Consider the following 20,048-nt stretch of genomic DNA (forward strand, 5'->3'; position numbering starts at 1 on the left):
TATTATTATTATTATTATTATTATTATTATTATTATTATTATTATTATTATTATTATTATTATTATTATTATTATTATTATTATTATTCTTTTAAGTTTCTGGATGTAAAATTAAGTCTCTAGTATTTATGAGATTCGCTTTCGTTTTTTAAATAAGTTTTCGGCTTACTAAATGAGTCTTATTCTCTTTATAGATTGACCCAAAGGTTGCCTTTCCACGAAGAGCACATCCGAAGGTAAGTTCGGTTATTCCTTATATACAATACAGGGTGGCCCAAAAGTAGTTATATACACCTGAATTGATCAAGTATAACATTCTAGCTTACAGGTTTATTTGCTTCGGCTGTTCCGAGCTTAAGATGTAAGTAAAAATACATTAAGAACAAATAATAAAGAAAATAAGTCTACCTGATGGATAACAATAAGAAATTATATAAAATGCAATGAGCTGATCAGTACAGTACTGTATACCTACTTTTGGGCCACCGTGTATATCATTACTAGGGGCGGCTCGTGACTAGGTTTGTCATATTTGAAAAAATGAAAAACCCGGACTGTACTAAATTACTAATGCTCCAACATTTTTCCATTTTTGTCTGCTCAGTTTTATTAATTGAAGCGTTATATTTTTCTTTTTGAATGGACAGAAGAAAATTACCAAAAATATCGGTCAGGGATTATTGATTAAAATATTCCAGAAGCAAGATGTATATTGAAACAGAGTACTAAAGATAGCAATAAGATTGGCCTGTAAAACCTTTTGTCCATGGCCCAATGAAACGAATGCTTTGTTGAATTCAAAGTAGTTAAATCATGAACTTAATATAAACAATGTTTTATGTATTCAAGTTTTTTTTTTCAACTTCTGAATTGCCATACTTAGAAGTCGAAGAGAAAATGAAATTTTTGAGCTTTACGTCCCACGCTTATGCCGGCTAGGATAAAGGAGACGGTGAAGATGAATGAAACGGTAGAATAAAGAAAGTGAGAGGAAACGGGAGAACCCCGAGAAAACTCACGCACACGATGTTTGTCCACCACAAAGTTCACTTGGCGCGAGCAGGGTTTGAACCCGGGTCCCCATGCACCAGAGGTGAACGCTCTACCACTGAGCCACCGCGGCCCCGGAAGTTGAGGAGAATAATTATATACATAATCCTGTGGGAAAAGCAAACTATAATATTCCATTGCTTTTTTCTTCACTGAAATCCGGGATAATTTAGCTTCCCGAAAAATACTTTCGGGACGCAAACTTCGATCCCGGGACGAATGACAACCTTACTCGTGATGGGTCATATCGAAAAAGTTTAATTTTTATGGCTTCAAACTAAAGGAAGAGAACTTTTATCTTTTTACCGATGTAACTTCCGTCATATTCTACCACCGATCATTATCATCTTTTTTAAAAATGGGTTGTTTCTTTATTTGTATACTTATTTGCGAGCTAGTTGTACCCGTCCTTCAGCGCGAACAGTATTTTGAGGATTTTTACATTCCACTTCACTGAAACACGAGATGACATCATAGTGAAAATAGTTGCTGAATAAATTTACGAAAAATAGATAAATTAAAAGTGATAATTGCTGGGGGTTGGAAAGAGGGTCAAAATATCATCTTCAGTAATAATAATAATAATAATAATACTAATACTACTACTACTACTACTACTACTACTACTAATAATAATAATAATAATAATAATATTAATAATAATAGTTCATGTAGACAAATTTTCGCATATGAAAGGTCACCTAGAGTCGCTAAATGTAGATAAATGTTCACTGGATCTAATTCTACACAAATCTTTTTTTTTTTTAATTTTTTTCAGCTCAGGGATTAGATTTAGAGAGATGTATGCGAAAACTTGTGCACGTTTCTAGCGGGTTTTACTCCTTGCATGTATGCAACTCTTATTACATAATGTTTTTGCGGTCTCACATAACATCATAGGATAAATATCGGGAAAATGAAGGTCATTTTTCTTCTCTTTTCAAACGTAGTTCTGAACGGATCCTTATTGCTAGTATATTAATAATAATTGGAGTGTATTTTTTTGGGTTGTATCGAATATGTAACGTGGAATTAGAGATATTTGATACACTCACGTGGTTGGTTTTGGTCTTCTAAGAGAACAATGAACTATTTTACATTGAAGTTGGTTTATAATATAAATAAAAAGCTTAGTTTGATTGAGAAATGAGCTAGATAAGTATCCAAGAACGGAAGAAAGTTGCTGCGATTTTCTCATATTGATTCAGTTCCTAACTGCTAGTGAACAAAGGTCTTGCTCAGTGGCGTATTTAGGGGGGTGGCTTCCGGGCTTAAGCCCCCCCGAAATCTTACTTAGTATAGTAAAGTAAATGAAATATATTGTAGAATTTTCACAATTTCAGGCAAAGCCCCTCCCCTCGAAAGTTAGCAAAGCCCCTCCCGAAACAAAATCGTAAATACGCCACTGGTCTTGCTCATTGATTCGGAACAGTGGATTGTGCAATAGTGTGTTCGGGAGTCTAGCCATTTTAAACGTAATCCAGGTGATATCCCATTATAGTTAAGGGTATCTCTTGTAGTGACCGTCGAAAAAATCTATCAACATAGAAAAAAAATCTATTTTTCGGAAATTCCGTCCTATTGTTGGTATTAATTTTCTTCATTGAACTCTGTGAACAAAGTGTTTCATCGGTGATTATTTCTACGTGACGCTTCTTTTTATGAATCTGACGACTATATCTCCTCATCAGAGTTACCATGACAATACAAAGTTTGATGATTGATTTATCAGTTTAAACTCTATGAAAGGAATTTCTTTCGGTGATTATTCATCTTGGCGTGTGTGATTCGAATCTGACCATCGTATGTCCCTCCCATGACTGTCAACATTCGAAATTGGTTCAGCATTGAAACTTTTAAGGGATAAAGTGGTTTTGTCAGTGATGATTTCTTAAAAATGTGTGATTACGAATTTAAAAACCTTCGGTCCTTTCTATCAAATAGTCAGCCACCACCATACAAAATATGGCCAGGATTGGTTGAACAGTTGTTACTTTGTGGAACAAAATGTTTTTCCAGTGTTAATTGATCTTGGCACGTGCAATTCAGAATTTGTCCAACTGAATTTGTCCTTCTCATCAAGTTAACGCGATACAACATGTAAGGTCACAATTGATTGAGCAGTTTTATACTCTTTGAGTGGGGTTTTTCGGTGAGCATTTCTGTCGTGGTGCATGTGATTCCGACTTTGAGCATCCTATGTCTTTCCCATCACCATGCAAAATATCGATCAACATTATCTGAGCGATGCATATGTGATTCTTGCAAAAAATATTTTACGTAAGTAGTAGAAGAATGGAGTACGATTTTATAATAATAATAATAATAATAATAATAATAATAATAATAATAATAATAATAATAATAAATAGATGTCACGGTACCTACAGACAGACTTGATGTCATTGTCGTCAATAAATGGACCAAGAAGTAACTCTCATGAATGTAGCAGTTACCATTGACTCATACATACAACATATAGTACAAAAATAAGCAAATATAACGACCTGGCAGACAAAATGAAGAAGCTATGGAAATGCGAGAAAGTTACAATAAGACCAATCATTATCTCAGCCTTAACAATTGTCCCTAAAAGTACTGTGACGTAATTTGACCAGATAAACGCAAAACATATTCTAACACATTTTCAAAATCAGTAATACTATGGTCAAGAAGTTCTTTGAAGAAGAACTCTTCAAATAATTTTCACTTGCCAGAGACGGCCGTCAGATTATTAAGAGTCTTCATCACGGCGAAATTAAAATACCGCTAATTTCACAGTAATTATGTGATATCTTCAAATAGATAAAAGATAATCAAAATATGGAACAAGAGCGCCCTAGACAATATTATTTTGGATGAGGTATCGTTATTACAAGTCACCTAGTGGCTTTCCGTTTTCAGCTGTTTCGAAACGCGAAAATAAATGCCGATTTTCAAAATGGCTTGAAATCGAAAGCAGATAAGTGAGTCGTGATAACGGTTTCTGAGGTAAAATAATATTGTCTAGGGCGCTCTTGTTTCACATTTCGATTATCTTTTATCTATTTGAAGATATCACATAATTACTGTAAAATTAGCGGTATTTTAATTTCTCCGGGATGAAGACTCTTAAGCTGAAACCGGTTTAAACCGAGATACAATAATAATAATAATAATAATAATAATAATAATAATAATAATAATAATAATAATAATAATAATAATAATAATAATAATAATAATAATTATTATTATTATTATTATTATTATTATTATTATTATTATTATTATTATTATTATTATTATTATTATTATTCAGTAAATAAGAAGAAAAATCATGATCTCAAACACAGTATAAAAAACATATAATTTGTAGTGCTGGTGATAGTAGCAGTGCTAAAACTAGTATTAATATTACTAGAGGAGCAAGCTACCATGAGTTGATAAATATTATATGCACGTCTCGTTCCAACTTCGTTCAAATATTAATCTCTCAATTACCGGGTTATTCAAACGCATGTCCGCATCTCGGATGGTGTTGGTTCCTCTCTCAAACTCCCGCCTCCCGTCTCCTTCTCTCGCGTGTGCGTGTCTCTCAAAACTCTCTCTCTCTCTCTCTCTCTCTCTCTCAACTCTTTTGCACAGCCCCACGCGGAATATTCTCCTTGTGGGCATCGCTCGGATTTCTGTTGTTGAAAAAATAAAAAATAAAAAAAATTCCGGAAGAGAAGGAAAGAGAAAGAATAAGGAGGGAAAAATCCCAAAATAAAAGTAGGTTTTTTTGTTCTGTTTTGGGTTATGGCAGAGAAATAGGCTTTCTTTTATCTGCGCATTTTTTTCTTTTTCTCTCTTATTTTTCCGTACGATTCATAAGTCCCCGAGCGAGAGAAACACATTATGTGCTTTTTATAAATATGACAAATTTTGTTTAGAGATTTTAACTTGTGAATTATTATTAGTCATTTAGTGACGCAATTGGCCATAATCTTTCTCTGTCCCTCTCTTTGCATTATTTTTGGTTTTTACTTTTTTTCTTTTCTTTACCATAATTTATATTATTGGAAACAGGAATTAAAAATTCTGTGTATTGTGTATGAACATTTATTTACTTGTTAAGAAGCCCCATCACGGCGAAATTAAAAATACCGCTAATTTTACAGTAATTATGTGATATCTTCAAACAGATGAAAGATAATCGAAAAGTGGAACAAGGGCTCGCTAGACAATATTATTTTACATGTGATATTATTACCACTACTCACTTATCTGCTTTCAATTTCCAGCCAGTTAGAAAATCGGCATTTATTTTTGCGTTTTTAAATGGCTGCAAACGGAAAGCTACTAGGCGACTGGTGTTAACGGTATCTCATGTAAAATAATATTGTCTAGCGCGCTCTTGTTCCACATATCGATTATCTTTTATCTATTCGAAGATATCACATAATTACTGTAAAATTAGCGGTATTTTTAATTTCACAGTGATTAGCTCTCTGAACTGCTTATCCACGTTCAAATTCTATCCCCCATGATCCCAGTCAAAATGTTGTATCGCTTCTTTCAATTTGTTCAGACAAGGTTAGGTAGTTGATATTTTTATTATAGTTGGAAAATATATATATATTAGCAAAAAACCAATTAACTCACATGAAATATTACGTAAAAATGGTATCCTCTCCGCTTGCAGGTGAGGCTATAGGACAGGGGTCACGGTGACTCAGTTGTAGAGCGCTTACCTCTGGTAGGTGAGGTCCTTGATTCAATCCTCACCCATGTAAAATTTACTGTTCTTGGGTTATAACTGGGTAAAATTTACTGTTTTGTCTGTGTATAACAAACGGTTCTTTGAACTGGAAATATTTTAACAACCGACTCTAGCGAACCGGTGCGAGCCTACTAAATAGCACCACTGCCTATTCTACGTTAAAAGAAATTAATCTGAATCCAAGATCGCGGACTTCCAGATGGCCGCCATTAGTGTTGGCACGAGGCAAAACAGAATGCTTTAAGGCGAGATACGAGACGAGACGTTTCGTGTCCCGAAAATGCAAACATAGTTTTTTGAATTTCTTTAAAAAAATATTAACTCGGAATAAATTATTTGTCTTCGAAATGTATTCCAGCGTTCATTATTTCAAATGAGGACTATTCTACAGAGAACAGGGAATACCTAAAATTATTATTTTTTAAAAAATGATTCTTATAGACAACCTTCATTTCCATTTTTCAATCAATTCAAGTTCAATCGTTTTGTGATAGTGCTTCAGATTCAAGTACAGTATTACGCCTAAAGCATTCATCTAAATCAGTGTTTCATAAGATTTCATTCCGGGGGCTGGTGATGAAATCTATGTATAATTATCCAGATATAGAAGTACAAGTTCTCTTAATGGCAGTTTTATCAGTAACTAACCATTGTTTCATTGTCTTTCTCGTTCCGAACAAAGACAGAAACGTGTCAGCCTTTTTCGGTACTGAGTTTTGTAAGGATGCTGGTTTGTACAATGTTTTGTAAGGATGCTGTACAATAAAACCTATTTTTATTATTATTATTATTATTATTATTTTATGATGTTATTCAAACTTAAGCCATTTTTGAAATCGGAAAGTCACATAGACCTCCTTATTTGTTGAAATGGCACCAGAGATTCTAAAAAAAAAAAAAAAAAAAAAAAGTATTTCAGAATAAGTAGGGGAAAGGCTTGTCTTTCAACTATACCGACGGTATTGACAAATATTCCTGTCGTAGTAATTCAGTCGAAACTAAGCAGTCTTCGTTGGAAGATGGTAGTCGTGTTGAGTGTTGTACTTTGTTAGCCAAACCAAACTTGGTTAAAAGTTGTAATATTAACCACTTGGTATAAGAGCTCTTTTTTTGTGGACCTAAAGTGTTGCCACGAGACAAGACAAAAACCATTCGAGACAGACGAGACGAGCACATCTTTTCGAGACAAGACAACTTGAAGTCTCGTCTCGTGGCAACACTAGCCGCCATGATCGTACTATACCCTAGATGTGATGTCACTCCCTGTAACCGTTCCAAACTTACAAGGCCAAACAAGCTTTCTGTGTATTGTTAAAAAAAAAAAAAAAAAGATTCAAAACTTCGAGTCGTTGGGGCCACAATTTAAAATTATTCAATTGAGCTATTTTTGCTCATAGATTACTTTGGTATAATATGGAACCATTTTAAGGGGTGAGACTGAAATAAAATCGGTAAATAAACATCATCCTAGTATGTGCTGTATCTCATTCCCTGCCAAAAAAAAAAAAAAAAAAAAAAAGAAAGAAAAGAAAAAGCCGTACCGAGTGAGCACAAGGGGAATGGGGCTCATGTGATGCGTAAAAAGGAAAAGAAAGAAGAAAGCGGAGAGAAAAAAATTGTAACAGTCAAATAATGAGGTTTCACTTTCTATATTCACTTCTTCTATAATGTATATATTTTTTCCATTTCGTTTCCGGAATATCCGGAAGAAAAATGTTAGGGGTCAGGAAAAAGAAACTTAGGTTTTCCAGAATATATGTATGAAGAGAAAGAGAGAGGATTACCAAGAGATAAAGGGAAAACGTATTAAATTTTCAAACAGGATAAAAAGAGAAAGAAAAAAAAGTTCTGCACCGAGATTTTGTGTTGGTTAAATGAACTTGTGGAAAAGTAATTTGTAAGGTTGGTATCTCTCTAAAGATGCATATTTGGAAGTGGAATTCTGGAAATGAAATACAGTAATAGGCTTTATTGTACAGAACTAAACTGGTAGAAATATTTAATTACATATATCTCGAAAATATGACGATGGCTATGGTGCTAATTACTCTGGTATCTTGATTCCGCCGAATGTTACGTAGTGTGGTATCGAAAAAAATAAAAATGAAATCTTTGAGTTTTACGTCCCATGATTATGCCGGTTAGGCTAAAGGAGACGGTGATGATGAGTAATGAATGAAATGGTGGAATGAAGAAAGTGGGAGGAAACAGGCTAACCCTGAGGAAACCCACGTACACGGTGTTTGTTCACCACAAAGTTCACACCTGGATAAATGATCTTTGAGGGAAATCTAATAATGTCGACAATGTGGGGTTCACGAGCACCCTCGTGGCCAAGCGGTTAGAGCACGCTTGACGTGGGAAACCCGGGTTCAATTCTTGGCAGGAGTTCATGTGGTTCAGGTCCAACGTTAAGCTGTAGGTCCACTTCTCATATAGCCTCGCAACTGCAAGGGACGCTAAACTAAAATCAAATCAAATCAAGAGCGTGGTGTTCACTCGCATCATGAGGTAAGTTGGGGAGCTAACTAAAAACAATAACTTGGAGACTCCGGTTAATAATGCTGCTACAACTCTGAGTAGACAAGCGATGTGCTGACAGGAGAAGATCTAAGTTCCCGGCTCAGCTGTCGTGTTCATTAAGCAAGTATACACATAAGCACCCCACGCTGTTCGATTCCCGGCGGAAGCTCATGTAGTTCAGAAACCATTTTAAGCTGTAGGTCCACTTTTGATATAGCCTCACTACTGAATGGGACGCTTAACCCTAAAACAACAAAAACCACCACCTCTCTTAACCTTTGGGCATAATTGTTGGATGTTAAGAGAAAGAGATAAAAAAAAGAGGACATTTAGAAAGAATAGTCAGTTTTCTTTGGGACCAGGACGATTCGCCTCGGCTTCTGTTATGATGTTTTTGCGTTTGTTGCGTATAACATGGCTTTCAACATCCAAAGTAGTACTCAAACATTTTAAGCACCCTGTATCTGTTGATTATGCATAGAAAGTAGCTCTTGTTTCCTTATACGGATTTCACATTCTCTCTCTCTCTCTTTTCGTTTGTCTGTTATTGACATGTCCTCTTGCTGTCAGGCTTTAGTTCTTTTGAATGAGCCCTGTTTACAAGATGACGCAAGAAAGACCGTCTTCAAGTAAAGGAGGGGGTAGGGGGGTCTGATGTGTAAGTGTGTTTGTTCAGCAGCATTAAGGACGGGGAGGGGATGAGGAGAAGGTCTTTTGCATGAGACAGTTGAAGGTGAAAAGAGTTGAAATTCATCTTTGGAATTTTAATAGTTGCCATCTCTCAAGCTTAGTAATACTATTTTTCTGTTTTCAGTGTATAATGAAAAACTTCTATGGACGAAAATGAAGCCGATTCTTAGGATGCTGAATTGTATTTTTTAAAATCACTATTTTTACCGTTTTTGCCCTGATCCTTGTCGCAGAAGGACGGTCGGACATAGGTACGCCAAGTTATAGACTCGCTCCTTAATTCTTTTATCTGACACGTTGCTGTAACCTGGACAGTAATAGCTTCGTTCAAAATTTCAGAAACGTTATAACTAAACCCTTGCGAAACAAGGCTAAGGGGATACGTCTGTTAGCGCTATGGGCCGAGACACGTTTACTAGTTATACACCTGCTGGTCGAGGGAAATCCAATAGCGACTGCCTGAGTATCTAGTGTTGCTACAAGCATGATTACATAAGCCTTTTTGTGTTATAAGGCATCGACTTCCACGGAAGACCACACAACCCAATCCATGATCTGCGAACCCCTGGAAAACAGTATTGAACTACAATCCCCGAAATTTCCAGTACACTATCAGAAGGAATGGGATACGGACAAAATCTCGCGGCCGAAATATCGCCCAATAATATCTCGCGGGCCAAAACATCACGTGGCCACCCAAAGCCTCACTGGGCAAAATCTCGGTGGGCCGAAACCTGGCCAGGCTAGGTTTTCGGCAGCGATGTTTTATTCAAGTGAGATTTTGGTAAGACTTGCTGACAAAAAAAAAAAAAAAAAAAAAAAAAAAAAAATAATAATTAAGACCCATTGCTATAAGCGAACTCCCGTGTTCCGATTCTTAGGGTTTGAAACGCTATACATTAATTGAGCTCTCTCATGGATGTGTGGGTAGCGTATATGTGTTTCGGCGGGGAGATTCGGGTCCGTTTCCCCGATTGGAACTCATATGGTTCGGATCCCACGCCAAGCTGTGGGTTCACGTCTCATATATAGCCTCACTGCTAAAAGGGACGGTAAACTCAAAGCAAACCTAACCAAACCAAAGGTTGATGTTATTTGGGGAGGACGTGTCGCTTCATAAGACTCCGTATTCTTATTCATAGGTAGTTTGGAGGTTTAAAAATGAATATTCGAGTAAGATCTTTGGCAAAGCCAACCAGATCTTGTGATATATGCTTGGTTTCCAGTACCTTAGTTTTTGGCATTCTGTACCGAGCCTGTGAGATAAGATGCGGGAAAAAACCCACAGAGAAAAATAAAAATGAAAAATCGGGTGTTAAAGGTGAAGCAGTTCTGTTAATACTAACACTGAGGAAAATTCGTTATCCAAATAGCAGTATATTGTACAAATATACGGAATCCATATGTTTACTACGAAAATCTGTACGAAGCGTACATTATTCCTGATACATACGTACGGTCTTTTTCCAGCTTAGATGTCTACAGGATGTCTGACATCTAACAGGCTTCCGTATATTATATAAGGTTTTGTGTGTTCCGTACGTCAGCTACGTGTTACATACGTCCATCTGTATGTGAGATCCTGACTGCATATATACACAGTTTTTCTTCCATACGGAAGTACGTATAAATGGAACACTACTACGGAAAGTGTTATAAAGCTTACGCTTCTAGTTATATGTTTGCTGCAGCATGTTACGTACGTTAAGTCCAAAAACCACAGGATTTACGCATGTAACCTACGTGTTTACGTACGCCATATGAGATTTTCTCTGTGTAGGAAGTAAAATAACAAATATTAACTGACGCAAACCAGATGTAAAATATACGGTAGAATAAGTCAAGACAAGAAGAGATATCTTAAGATAAAAAAAAATAAAATATATTGACACAGGACTCAGCAAATGACTGATGAGAGCATATGTATAAAGTGTGGGTCATATAGGTATGAAGCATGGATTTTCATAGGAAAGAAAAAAAAATGTAAGCTTTTCAAGACGCGGCTTTCCATTTTTTCCTATCGAGAGTCAGAACTTTCACTTCCTTGGACTTTTTCTTTCCCTTATATTTAATTATATGGTCCTTGAGTCGTGGGCCCATTTCAGAAAAAAAAAGCCTACTATTAGAGGTCGTAGAAATAATATTTATTCGTATGGCTTTGAGATTTGTCAATATTGTCCCTTTAATTAATTTGTCATTTAAGGAACGGGCCCAGGGGAGAAACTAACGACCCTGCAGACCTTGACGTGCGGGAGGGCTCACAGGCTCCTGGGGGGCCTATATGGAGTAAGAGAGAGATGGTAAGAAGAGGCCCAAGAATTAGAAAAATAACTTTTTTTAGGGGTCCAAACAGGGCCGTGCCGTGGAAAATCAGCGCCCGGGGGGAGAGTATACGACGGCGCCCCCAAACATGTATTCCAAGCAATTTTTCCTATCTTTTTTCCTTTCTTCTCCCGAATTTTTCGCCCCGTTACTTCGGCGCCCGGGGCCTTGCCCCGCTCGCCCTCCCACGGCACGGCCCTGGGCCCAAATACACGTATTAATGCTTACCCCCCAGAAAAAAATCTAAGTTACGGCGCTGGCTGTGTCAGTTGAACACAAAATGGTTCTGAGTTTCTCGAATTATGTGAAATTTTGACACAACCCTGTCCTTACTTCAACCGCGTCGCACTTTGGAGTCAAGTATTGAAATGGTTGTAGCTATGACGATTACTTGTCATGATGTTTTTTTTTTTTTTTTTTTTGTCGTTTTTAAGTAACACCATTTGGTGTTGTTTCATGTACAGTTGTCAAGCGATGAAGAGAAGCAATTGCATATACGAATAATAGATAATAGCATTTCTACTTATAGAAAATGTCAGAAAATTCTTAACGTTCACAAAACTATTTTCCTAAACGGTTAAAGGAAATGTTGTATGTTATCTGTTGCTTCGTATATATGCATGTCAAATATATTACATAAGGTTTTGCGTTTAGCAAAAATTTAAAACTAATACCAAGTCTTACTGACAGGTATTAGATTTTTATGATACCGATGAAGGCCATGTGCAAATTTGAACTTAAAAAAAAAAAAAAAAACATTATTTCAAGCCAAGAATGTTGTTGTGCTTAGTGTTATGAAGAGCCTTATTGCAAAATCGTATGATTAAAGAAATAAACTTGATCAATTAGAAGTATTACCAATTTCTAATTCTTTCATCTTTTTTTTTTTTTTTTTTTTTTTTTTTTTTTTTTTTTTTAAATAAAACCTTTAAAGTATTGTAAATATGTGGTCTTTGGTTTTGAGGTAGTTTACTAATAATGAATAACATTGTTATTTTCATAATAATAAATTATTTCTGTTCACCATGCTAGCTGGGATGATCTAACGACACATGATATAAATAGGAAGATCACCGTTGCGTTCCGTTATTTCCAAGTTCGTTCATTCATTTACAGTGGTTCAGTAACTCCGTCTCTGTATCAAATTGTAACACAGAGCCTATGTTACCAGCAACGCCACGCCGTTGCCTGTTGAAAGAAGATACGAAAGTGATAGTCGCATATTCGCACGACTGGCCTATTGTTGAATTAATACTCCTAAGTGCATAGGCGCCGACTTGGGGGGGGGGGGCAGGACACTTTTGCCCCCTAATATTTAAAGGCGGGGTCCTTGCCTCCCGAATATAATCCAGCCGAGGAAGAATTAACAAAGAGGAGCAATAATTTCTGTTGTAAATTTTGTCGTGCCTTTATTTCAATATTAGGAACAGCCTCGTTATTCGATTAAAAATGCCGTTTCCAAAATGGTGTTTTTAATAGAGCACTGAAGTTTCAACCAAACACTCTGGCAGCACTGATATGAAAAGTAAAGATCAATGTGCAAGGGCGCCGGTTTCTCTGTAAATTTGTGTGTGTGTGTGGGGGGGGCATTCAGATGCAGAAGATATATATATATATATATATATATATGATTTTAAGACAAATTGCGCTCAAATTATGCCAAATATTGTATATTCACAAATACAGTAGGGGGCCCACATGAGCTTTGGGGGGCCCGGATCCCCTCTCCCCCCCCCAGGATCGGCGCCCTTGTCAATGTGGTGCGCAAAGTTGCAGTGAAGTTCCCAAATTTTGAACTTGAATTTGTTTTAATGCCTTTAAGAGAATTTGACTTAGGTCGCGAATTTCGCAGCGGAGCGGATGCAATGGAGCAATGGACCGAGATATGGAGGTGGGAAGGGGGGCCTTCATCAAGCAGTTGATAGAAAACAACTGGATATGATGATATATTTATTCATTGTTTGGGTCCCCTCAATATTTTCTTCAAGTCGGCGCCTATGCCTAAGTGACACATACTCTTAACAATGACAGATAATCCTACAATGACACTCATATTCCTAACAGTAACATAATCATTCTCATCAGTGACACAATCCTAACAGTGACACGCAAAATTCTAACTGTGACACGCACATTCTTAACAGCGACATTGGGCAAATTTTTGTTTCTCTGGTGTGTATTTCTGATGGCGTTTGCATACCTGTGTGTGTATGTGAGAAAGAAGGAGATATCCACCATTTTTAAAAAAGAATAACCTTTTTTAGGTGGCAACAATGCTTGAAGAATGAATAAATAACTGAATGGAAGAAAAAAAAAAGTACGAAGAAGAAGATTTATAAGGAGGCCATTTTGAAAGGAAGTCACAAACAGGTCGATTTGTCATTTGGTTCACCAATGCACGAGGCGTTCTGTTCTCTATCATTTTGCGTTTTTTTTCCCCTCTACTTTTTTTTTGCCTCCCATCTTTTCTTTTGTCTCCGTTGTATGGATGCGATAGCGGGTGGGAAAGAGCGAAAGAGAGAAGATCTTAGGTCTACATTTCGTCATTGCCAACGCTCATTGTAATTTGGTGTCATGGTGACAGGCAAGAAAAAAAAAAAAAAAGAAACTTTTCTTGTGGGCATTAATGGGTTCTCACAAACACTGTGACACAAGCCGTGTAATACATAATACATAATTGGTGAGACCAGTTGTGTAGGAAGATGATATGAGCAGTGAGATTAGGTAAGACCAAGGAAACATTGTGTTAATTTGCATCTCAGTCTGTTTTCAGACTCATCTCCTCGTCTGAAGGAAGGGGGGAGGGGTTAACTTTTACATATACAAGACCCTCACACCCCACCCGCATATGTGTGACAGTATACATACGTGTCTGTGTCTACAATACATGTATATGTATTGTTTGTTTTCGTAGCTGGTTGTCAGGTTGTGTTGACTTGCAAATTATGATTTTTTTTTTAAAAAGAGAAGAAATTGGTAGCCGACGAATTGTGTGTTGTATGAATTGATTAGTTTTTTTTTCTTTTGTTCCTTTTCCATTTGTTATATAATTTATGCTGATAGACGATTTGACATACATACCTGATTAAGGACTACCGTATACTCTTCCAGGAGAAAGGTTTGAGAACAAAGACTAAACAGGAAGAATTGGAATTTTTTTTATATAAAATGTCCAATGGTTATACTAACCAAACTAACCACTGGCATAACAGCCCTTATAGGCCTGAGCCGCTCTAACGTCATCTGTTGGCGACCAGCTGAACTAAATCCAGCTTAGCGACAGGTGTATCAGGATCTTTCTAGATCACTTTTTTTTGTTTACGTGACTCCTCAGTTAGAAGGGCCGCGGTGGCTCACCTCTGGTACTTGGGGCCCCAGGTTCAATCCCAGCCCCCGCCAAGTGAACTTTGTGGTGGACAAACACCGTGTGCGTGGGTTTTCTTGGGGTTCTCCCGTTTCCTCCCACTTTCTTCATTCCACCATTTTCATTCATTACTCATCATCACCGTCTCCTTTAGCCTAACCGGCATAACCGTGGGAGGTAAAACTCACAGATTTCATTTCATTTTTTTCCTCAGTTAGACTCATGATGCTGGGTGAACGCCCAAAATTGGGAAGCTCTGGCCGGGAATCGAACTCGGGACTACGCGGACGTGAATACAACGCTCTAACTATTAGACTACGTGATACTCTAATTGAATTAGAGCGTGCGAGCTGAGATAACGTGTGATCATTGAGATAATGATTGCGAACTTAGAATAACGTGAGACTCATTTAGATTTTTCCGACTGCGAACCCGAAATGACGTGAGACTCATTATGTTAGTGAGTGTGAACTGAGATAATGTGAGACGTATTTAGATAAGCGAGTGCGAGCTGAGATAACGTGAAAGTCATTGAGATTAGTGAATTCTAGCCTGAGATAATGTGAGAATCATTGAGATAAGCGGGTGCGAGCTGAGATAACGTGAAGACTCATTCAGACTAATGAACGCGAGCCTGAACTTATTGAGATTAGCGAGTGCGAGTTGAGATAACGTGCAATCATTGAGATAATGAGTGCGAACTTGGAATAACGTGAGACTCATTTAGATTAGCGAGTGCGAACCCGAGATTACGTGAATTCATTATGCTAGTTAGTGCGAGTTGATAATGTGAGACGTATTTAGATTAGCGAGTGCTAGCTTTAGATAATATGAGACTCATAAAGATAAGCAAGTGTGAGCTGAGATAATGTGAGAGTCATTGAGATTACCGAGTTCTAGCCTGGGATAATGTGAGAATCATTGAGATAAGCGAGTGAGAGCTGAGATAACGTGAGACTGATCGAGATCGAACTGAGTTAACATCAGACTCATTGAGATTAGCGAGTGCGAACTGAGATAACGTAAGACTCATGGAGAATAACGTATGCGAGTCTGAGATAACACGAGACTCATTCGGATTAGCGAGTGCAAGCTGAGATAACGTGAGACTCATTGAGCTTAGCGAATGTGAGCCTAATTAAAGACAATAAATTTGAGCCTGCACAAACCCGAGTAGCCATACTTATAAAATGATCTCCGGCTACGTGGTGTTAAAGCTTGACATTTTCGCGACTGTAAATTCCTTTACTACCCCCAGATACTCATTTCAAAGATATTTTGTGAAATCTTTGAGCTGTATTGGAACGATCGTTGAACGAAGATCCAATTCTAGGATGCCCAGTTGCTGGTGGACTCCTTACCAATAGTTTTTCCCACGAGACGAGGCGAGAAAAAATGTTGTCTCGTCTCGTTTTGATTCTTGCAAAAATTCTTTGTCGTTTGCATTCAGGCGAAAGAAGCCTTTAAAAGAAAGAAAAGTCTGTTTTGTGGGACCTTGAACAAAGAGTTGAGAAAAAGACTCATAAAATGCTTCATGTGGAGTGTTGTACTGTATGGGGCGGAAACGTGGACATTACGTAAAGGTGACGAAAATCGACTGGAAGCCTTCGAAATGTGGGTGTGGAGAAGAATGGAAAGAATTAGTTGGGTCGAGCGGAAAACGAATGAGAGAGTGTTAGAAATGGTGGGTGAGAAGAGAACACTTTTAGATATTATTAGGAAGAGGAAGAGAAACTGGTTGGGACATTGCCTAAGAAGAGATTGTATCATGAGGGACGTCCTAGAGGGTATGGTGGCGGGAAAGAGAGGGAGGGGCCGAAAGAGACTACAATTAATGGATGATATTAAAACAGAAAGATCATACGCGAAGACGAAAAGGTTAGCGGAGGACCGTGGAGCATGGAAGCTTCTCAGCTGCAGCAAGTGACCTGCCAATAAAGGCAGAATACCTATGATGATGATGATGTATTCAGGCAAAGCTTTTCTACAACATTTAAACCATTTTTTTTTAATTATTGGAGTATATTGTGTTGACTTGGGTATCTTTGAATGTCTACAAATGGTATTTATTGTGTTCGTACAATTACTTTATCAGCTTATAGCTTTATACTATGAACCCACGTAACACTAAAATAATGTTTTTGAGACCTAGGACTTGGGTGAACTATTGTTGCTCATAAGACTCATGAAGTTTCTCTTCCCTTCTGTACTCTCATCTGGTTTTCGACAAGAGAATCAGGGAGAACGGTAGCTCAGTGGTAGAGCGTTTGTCTCTGGCGCATGGGGGTCCCTGGGTCGATTCCCGGCCAAGTAAGTTTGTCGTGGACAACATCGTGTCCGTAGGTTTTCTCGGGATACTTCCGTTTCCTCCCACTTTGCCATTTCACCAATTCTTCCATACTCATTCACTTGCTTTAAGGTTAGTGTAAAGGGACAAGTTTTGGCGATAGATGGCACTACAGTCTTCGTATCTCGCCCATGTATTTTTTTACCTTTCACGAAAATTTTACATTTTCTCTTCTAAATTTCAACCTAGAGACTTCACATTTTTAGAGAAGGAACTTCATAACCTATTAAAGGGAACAATCCGTGTCGATTTTTCTTATTTAGAATTTTCTTCATTGTTGTAACAGTTACATTGTTAAAGCTTTGAATAGCCATTTCAACAATTAAACCATTTCAACAATGAAGAAAATTCTAAATAAAAAATTGGCACGGGTTGTTCCCTTTAATAAGTTATGAAGTTACTTTTCTAAAAATTTGAAGTCTCTAGGTTGAAATTTGTAAGAGAAAATGTAAAATTTTCGTGAAAGGTAAAAAAAAATACATGGGCGAGATACGGAGACTGTAGTGCCATCTATCGGCAAAACTTGTCCCTGTAAACCAACCTTAATAAACGTCTCACTTAGCCTAAATGGCATAAACGTGGGACGTTAAACGGAACTAATTTCATTTCATTTTGAGAAAAGAATCGGAAAAGATGAGATGAAATATTTAAGTTTAACGTCCCTCGATTATACCATTTAGGGTAATGGAGGGAGATGATTAAGGCAAATGAATGATGGAATGAGGATTTAAGAGGACACTGGAGTACCCTGAGGAAACCCCATGGACATGATGATGTCTACCGGAAAGTTACTTGGCCGGAGATCGAAGCAATGACCCCACACAACAGAGATGAACTCTCTACCACTGGGCCACCGTACCCTCAAGAACAGAATCCAGATGACACGAAAAATTTCACTTTTCTCGTCTCAGAGTGTAGCTCTTAAGGATAGATAGTTTGGTAAGGAGCGGCCGATAGAGTAAAGTACGTTTTTTTCGTGGTCTTCAAGCCCTAATCATGATTCAAACTCACGTCCTCAGTAGGCCCCGTTCTTGATACCCTGGGTGTTACACAAGGACGCAAAATTCAAACTCCACCTCCGTAAATTCTCTGCGGCGTGTAAAGTTGCAAGACGATGCCGTATCTTCCATATTTTAGCTTGAAGACTAAGACTAGGCCCTTATGCATGATTAAACATAATCTCACCATCAGTTACGTTGTTAGGGCTTAAGTTGAAGGCGATTATTTAGTCAGTAATTAGATTGTCGTACATAATCTATAGTACAACCATTCTTTTTTCTTTAAAAAAACAACAACAAAAAAAAAACTTCTTCCTTGAATTTTGTGTACTTCCCGAGAAGGTAAGATATTTTATTGGCTGAAGGAGAGAGTGAGTTCTCTGAAGCACTTAGCACCACAAATGAAGCTCCCGGGTACACAAAGCGCAAGAGATGAGGCAAAGGAGAGAAAAGACTGCCACTCGTTTCCTGATGCACCAACAGTTAGGAAAAGATGATGGAGAATTGAGAGAAAAAGAGGGAGGGGGAGAAGAGAGAAAGCAAAGAAGCAAAATGTGTTTGGTTGCTCACTTCCAGAACTGAAGCCTCCGATGAAGAAAGAAAAAGATGATCAGATTGTGAACGTTTTCAGTGTTGCCAGGTCCCAATAAACTGACGTACATTAATAAAACTTGTATACTCTGTGTTGGCCATCATGAATTTCATTTGAAAGTGGCCAATTTATATACTGGAAGCCAACCTACAGCAAATAAGTGTATTTTAAAGGAAGACCTATTATAGATTATATTTTATTTTGTATTTTTAATGTAGTAATTAGCGTGTTTCACGAGACGAGAAATCTGCGAGATCTGGGGTGTAAGGTGGATGCTGAATCTTCTCGAAGCACCTTTGGCAACAACAGCCATGTGAACTGGAGCATTGTCATGCAGTATGCGAATTGACGCAGCTACACAGTTGAAACCGGCCCCTACGGCAGCTAAAGCCCCTACATTACTTCTTCCATATATAGTACTATGTGCCTTGAACGGTTTACTACATGCGTTATGATATTTCGGTGTACACACACACACAAAAAAAAAAAAAAACTTTTGAAAGCTCCCTCGTACATCATCTCCTGTAGGAGCCTTAACTGTAAAGCGTCATTATTGGCTGTACCTTTTCTTTTTAATTGCTTACAAAATGCTGTGGTATGTTCTTTATTCCTTGATCTTTTCAACCTATCACAATAGATGCAGATAACAGCTTCAGTAATAAGAGTTTGTAAGATTTATGCCGCTCTACCCCCTTTTGTAGAGAATCAACAAAGGCAGCCCTAAGTTGAACGTATTAACACTCTGAATTCACGCTGCTAATAAAGGTTGACAAACACAGAGAAATTATATAGCTTGAAAGGGTTGATTGCGGTGCACGATATACGATGCAAAACCAAATAATGCTTTTTTTTTTTTTTTTTTTTTACCAGTAAGTGTTGCCAAAGGTGACTGAAATAGCGTTGTTTGACATGGTGTAATTTGTAAATATTAAGCTGTAAATATATGTTATTAGCAATGCAATATACTTAGTTAGAATCGAGTGATATAGGTGGCCAACTCTAGATTTGAATCGGGAGATATAAATGGCCAACTCTAGATTTGAATTGGAAGATATAAATGGCCAACTCTAGATTTGAATTGGGAGATATAAATGGCCAACTCTAGATTTGAATTGGAAGATATAAATGGCCAACTCTAAATTCGAATAAGGTGATATAGATGGTCAGCTGGTATCAATGATCGAGAAATTGGGTCAAACATGAAAATTGTGGTGTTACATTGTATAGGCGATATTAGCCTTTTATATCTGTAGAAGGCCGTAGATGGACGAATTGCGTTCAGAGCTAATTAGTTCGAAGGGTTGTATTGTATACTTATCATATGTTATATATATATTCTTATCTCTTAATATAGAGATGTTTTATTATAGTACTTTATAGTCTTTTCTACAGTCTAGCGCGTTATAAGTCTCCAAATT

At 37.4% G+C, this 20,048-nt stretch overlaps 1 protein-coding gene across 3 annotated transcripts in view; it reads left to right on the forward strand.

Annotated features, from left to right (window-relative positions):
* Rbp6 (RNA-binding protein 6) overlaps nt 1-20,048 on the forward strand; it is a 1,467,626-nt gene that overhangs the window by 568,523 nt on the left and 879,055 nt on the right. For all 3 annotated transcript variants that reach the window (XM_081770618.1, XM_081770619.1, XM_081770620.1), the window contains exon 5: nt 195-236. In XM_081770618.1, the coding sequence (XP_081626744.1) occupies nt 195-236 (42 nt within the window). The remainder of the gene's footprint in view (nt 1-194; nt 237-20,048) is intronic.

This window comes from Thermobia domestica, chromosome 9 (assembly GCF_964235325.1).
Source record: "Thermobia domestica chromosome 9, izTheDome1.hap1.1, whole genome shotgun sequence".
NCBI classification, from domain to species: domain Eukaryota; kingdom Metazoa; phylum Arthropoda; class Insecta; order Zygentoma; family Lepismatidae; genus Thermobia; species Thermobia domestica.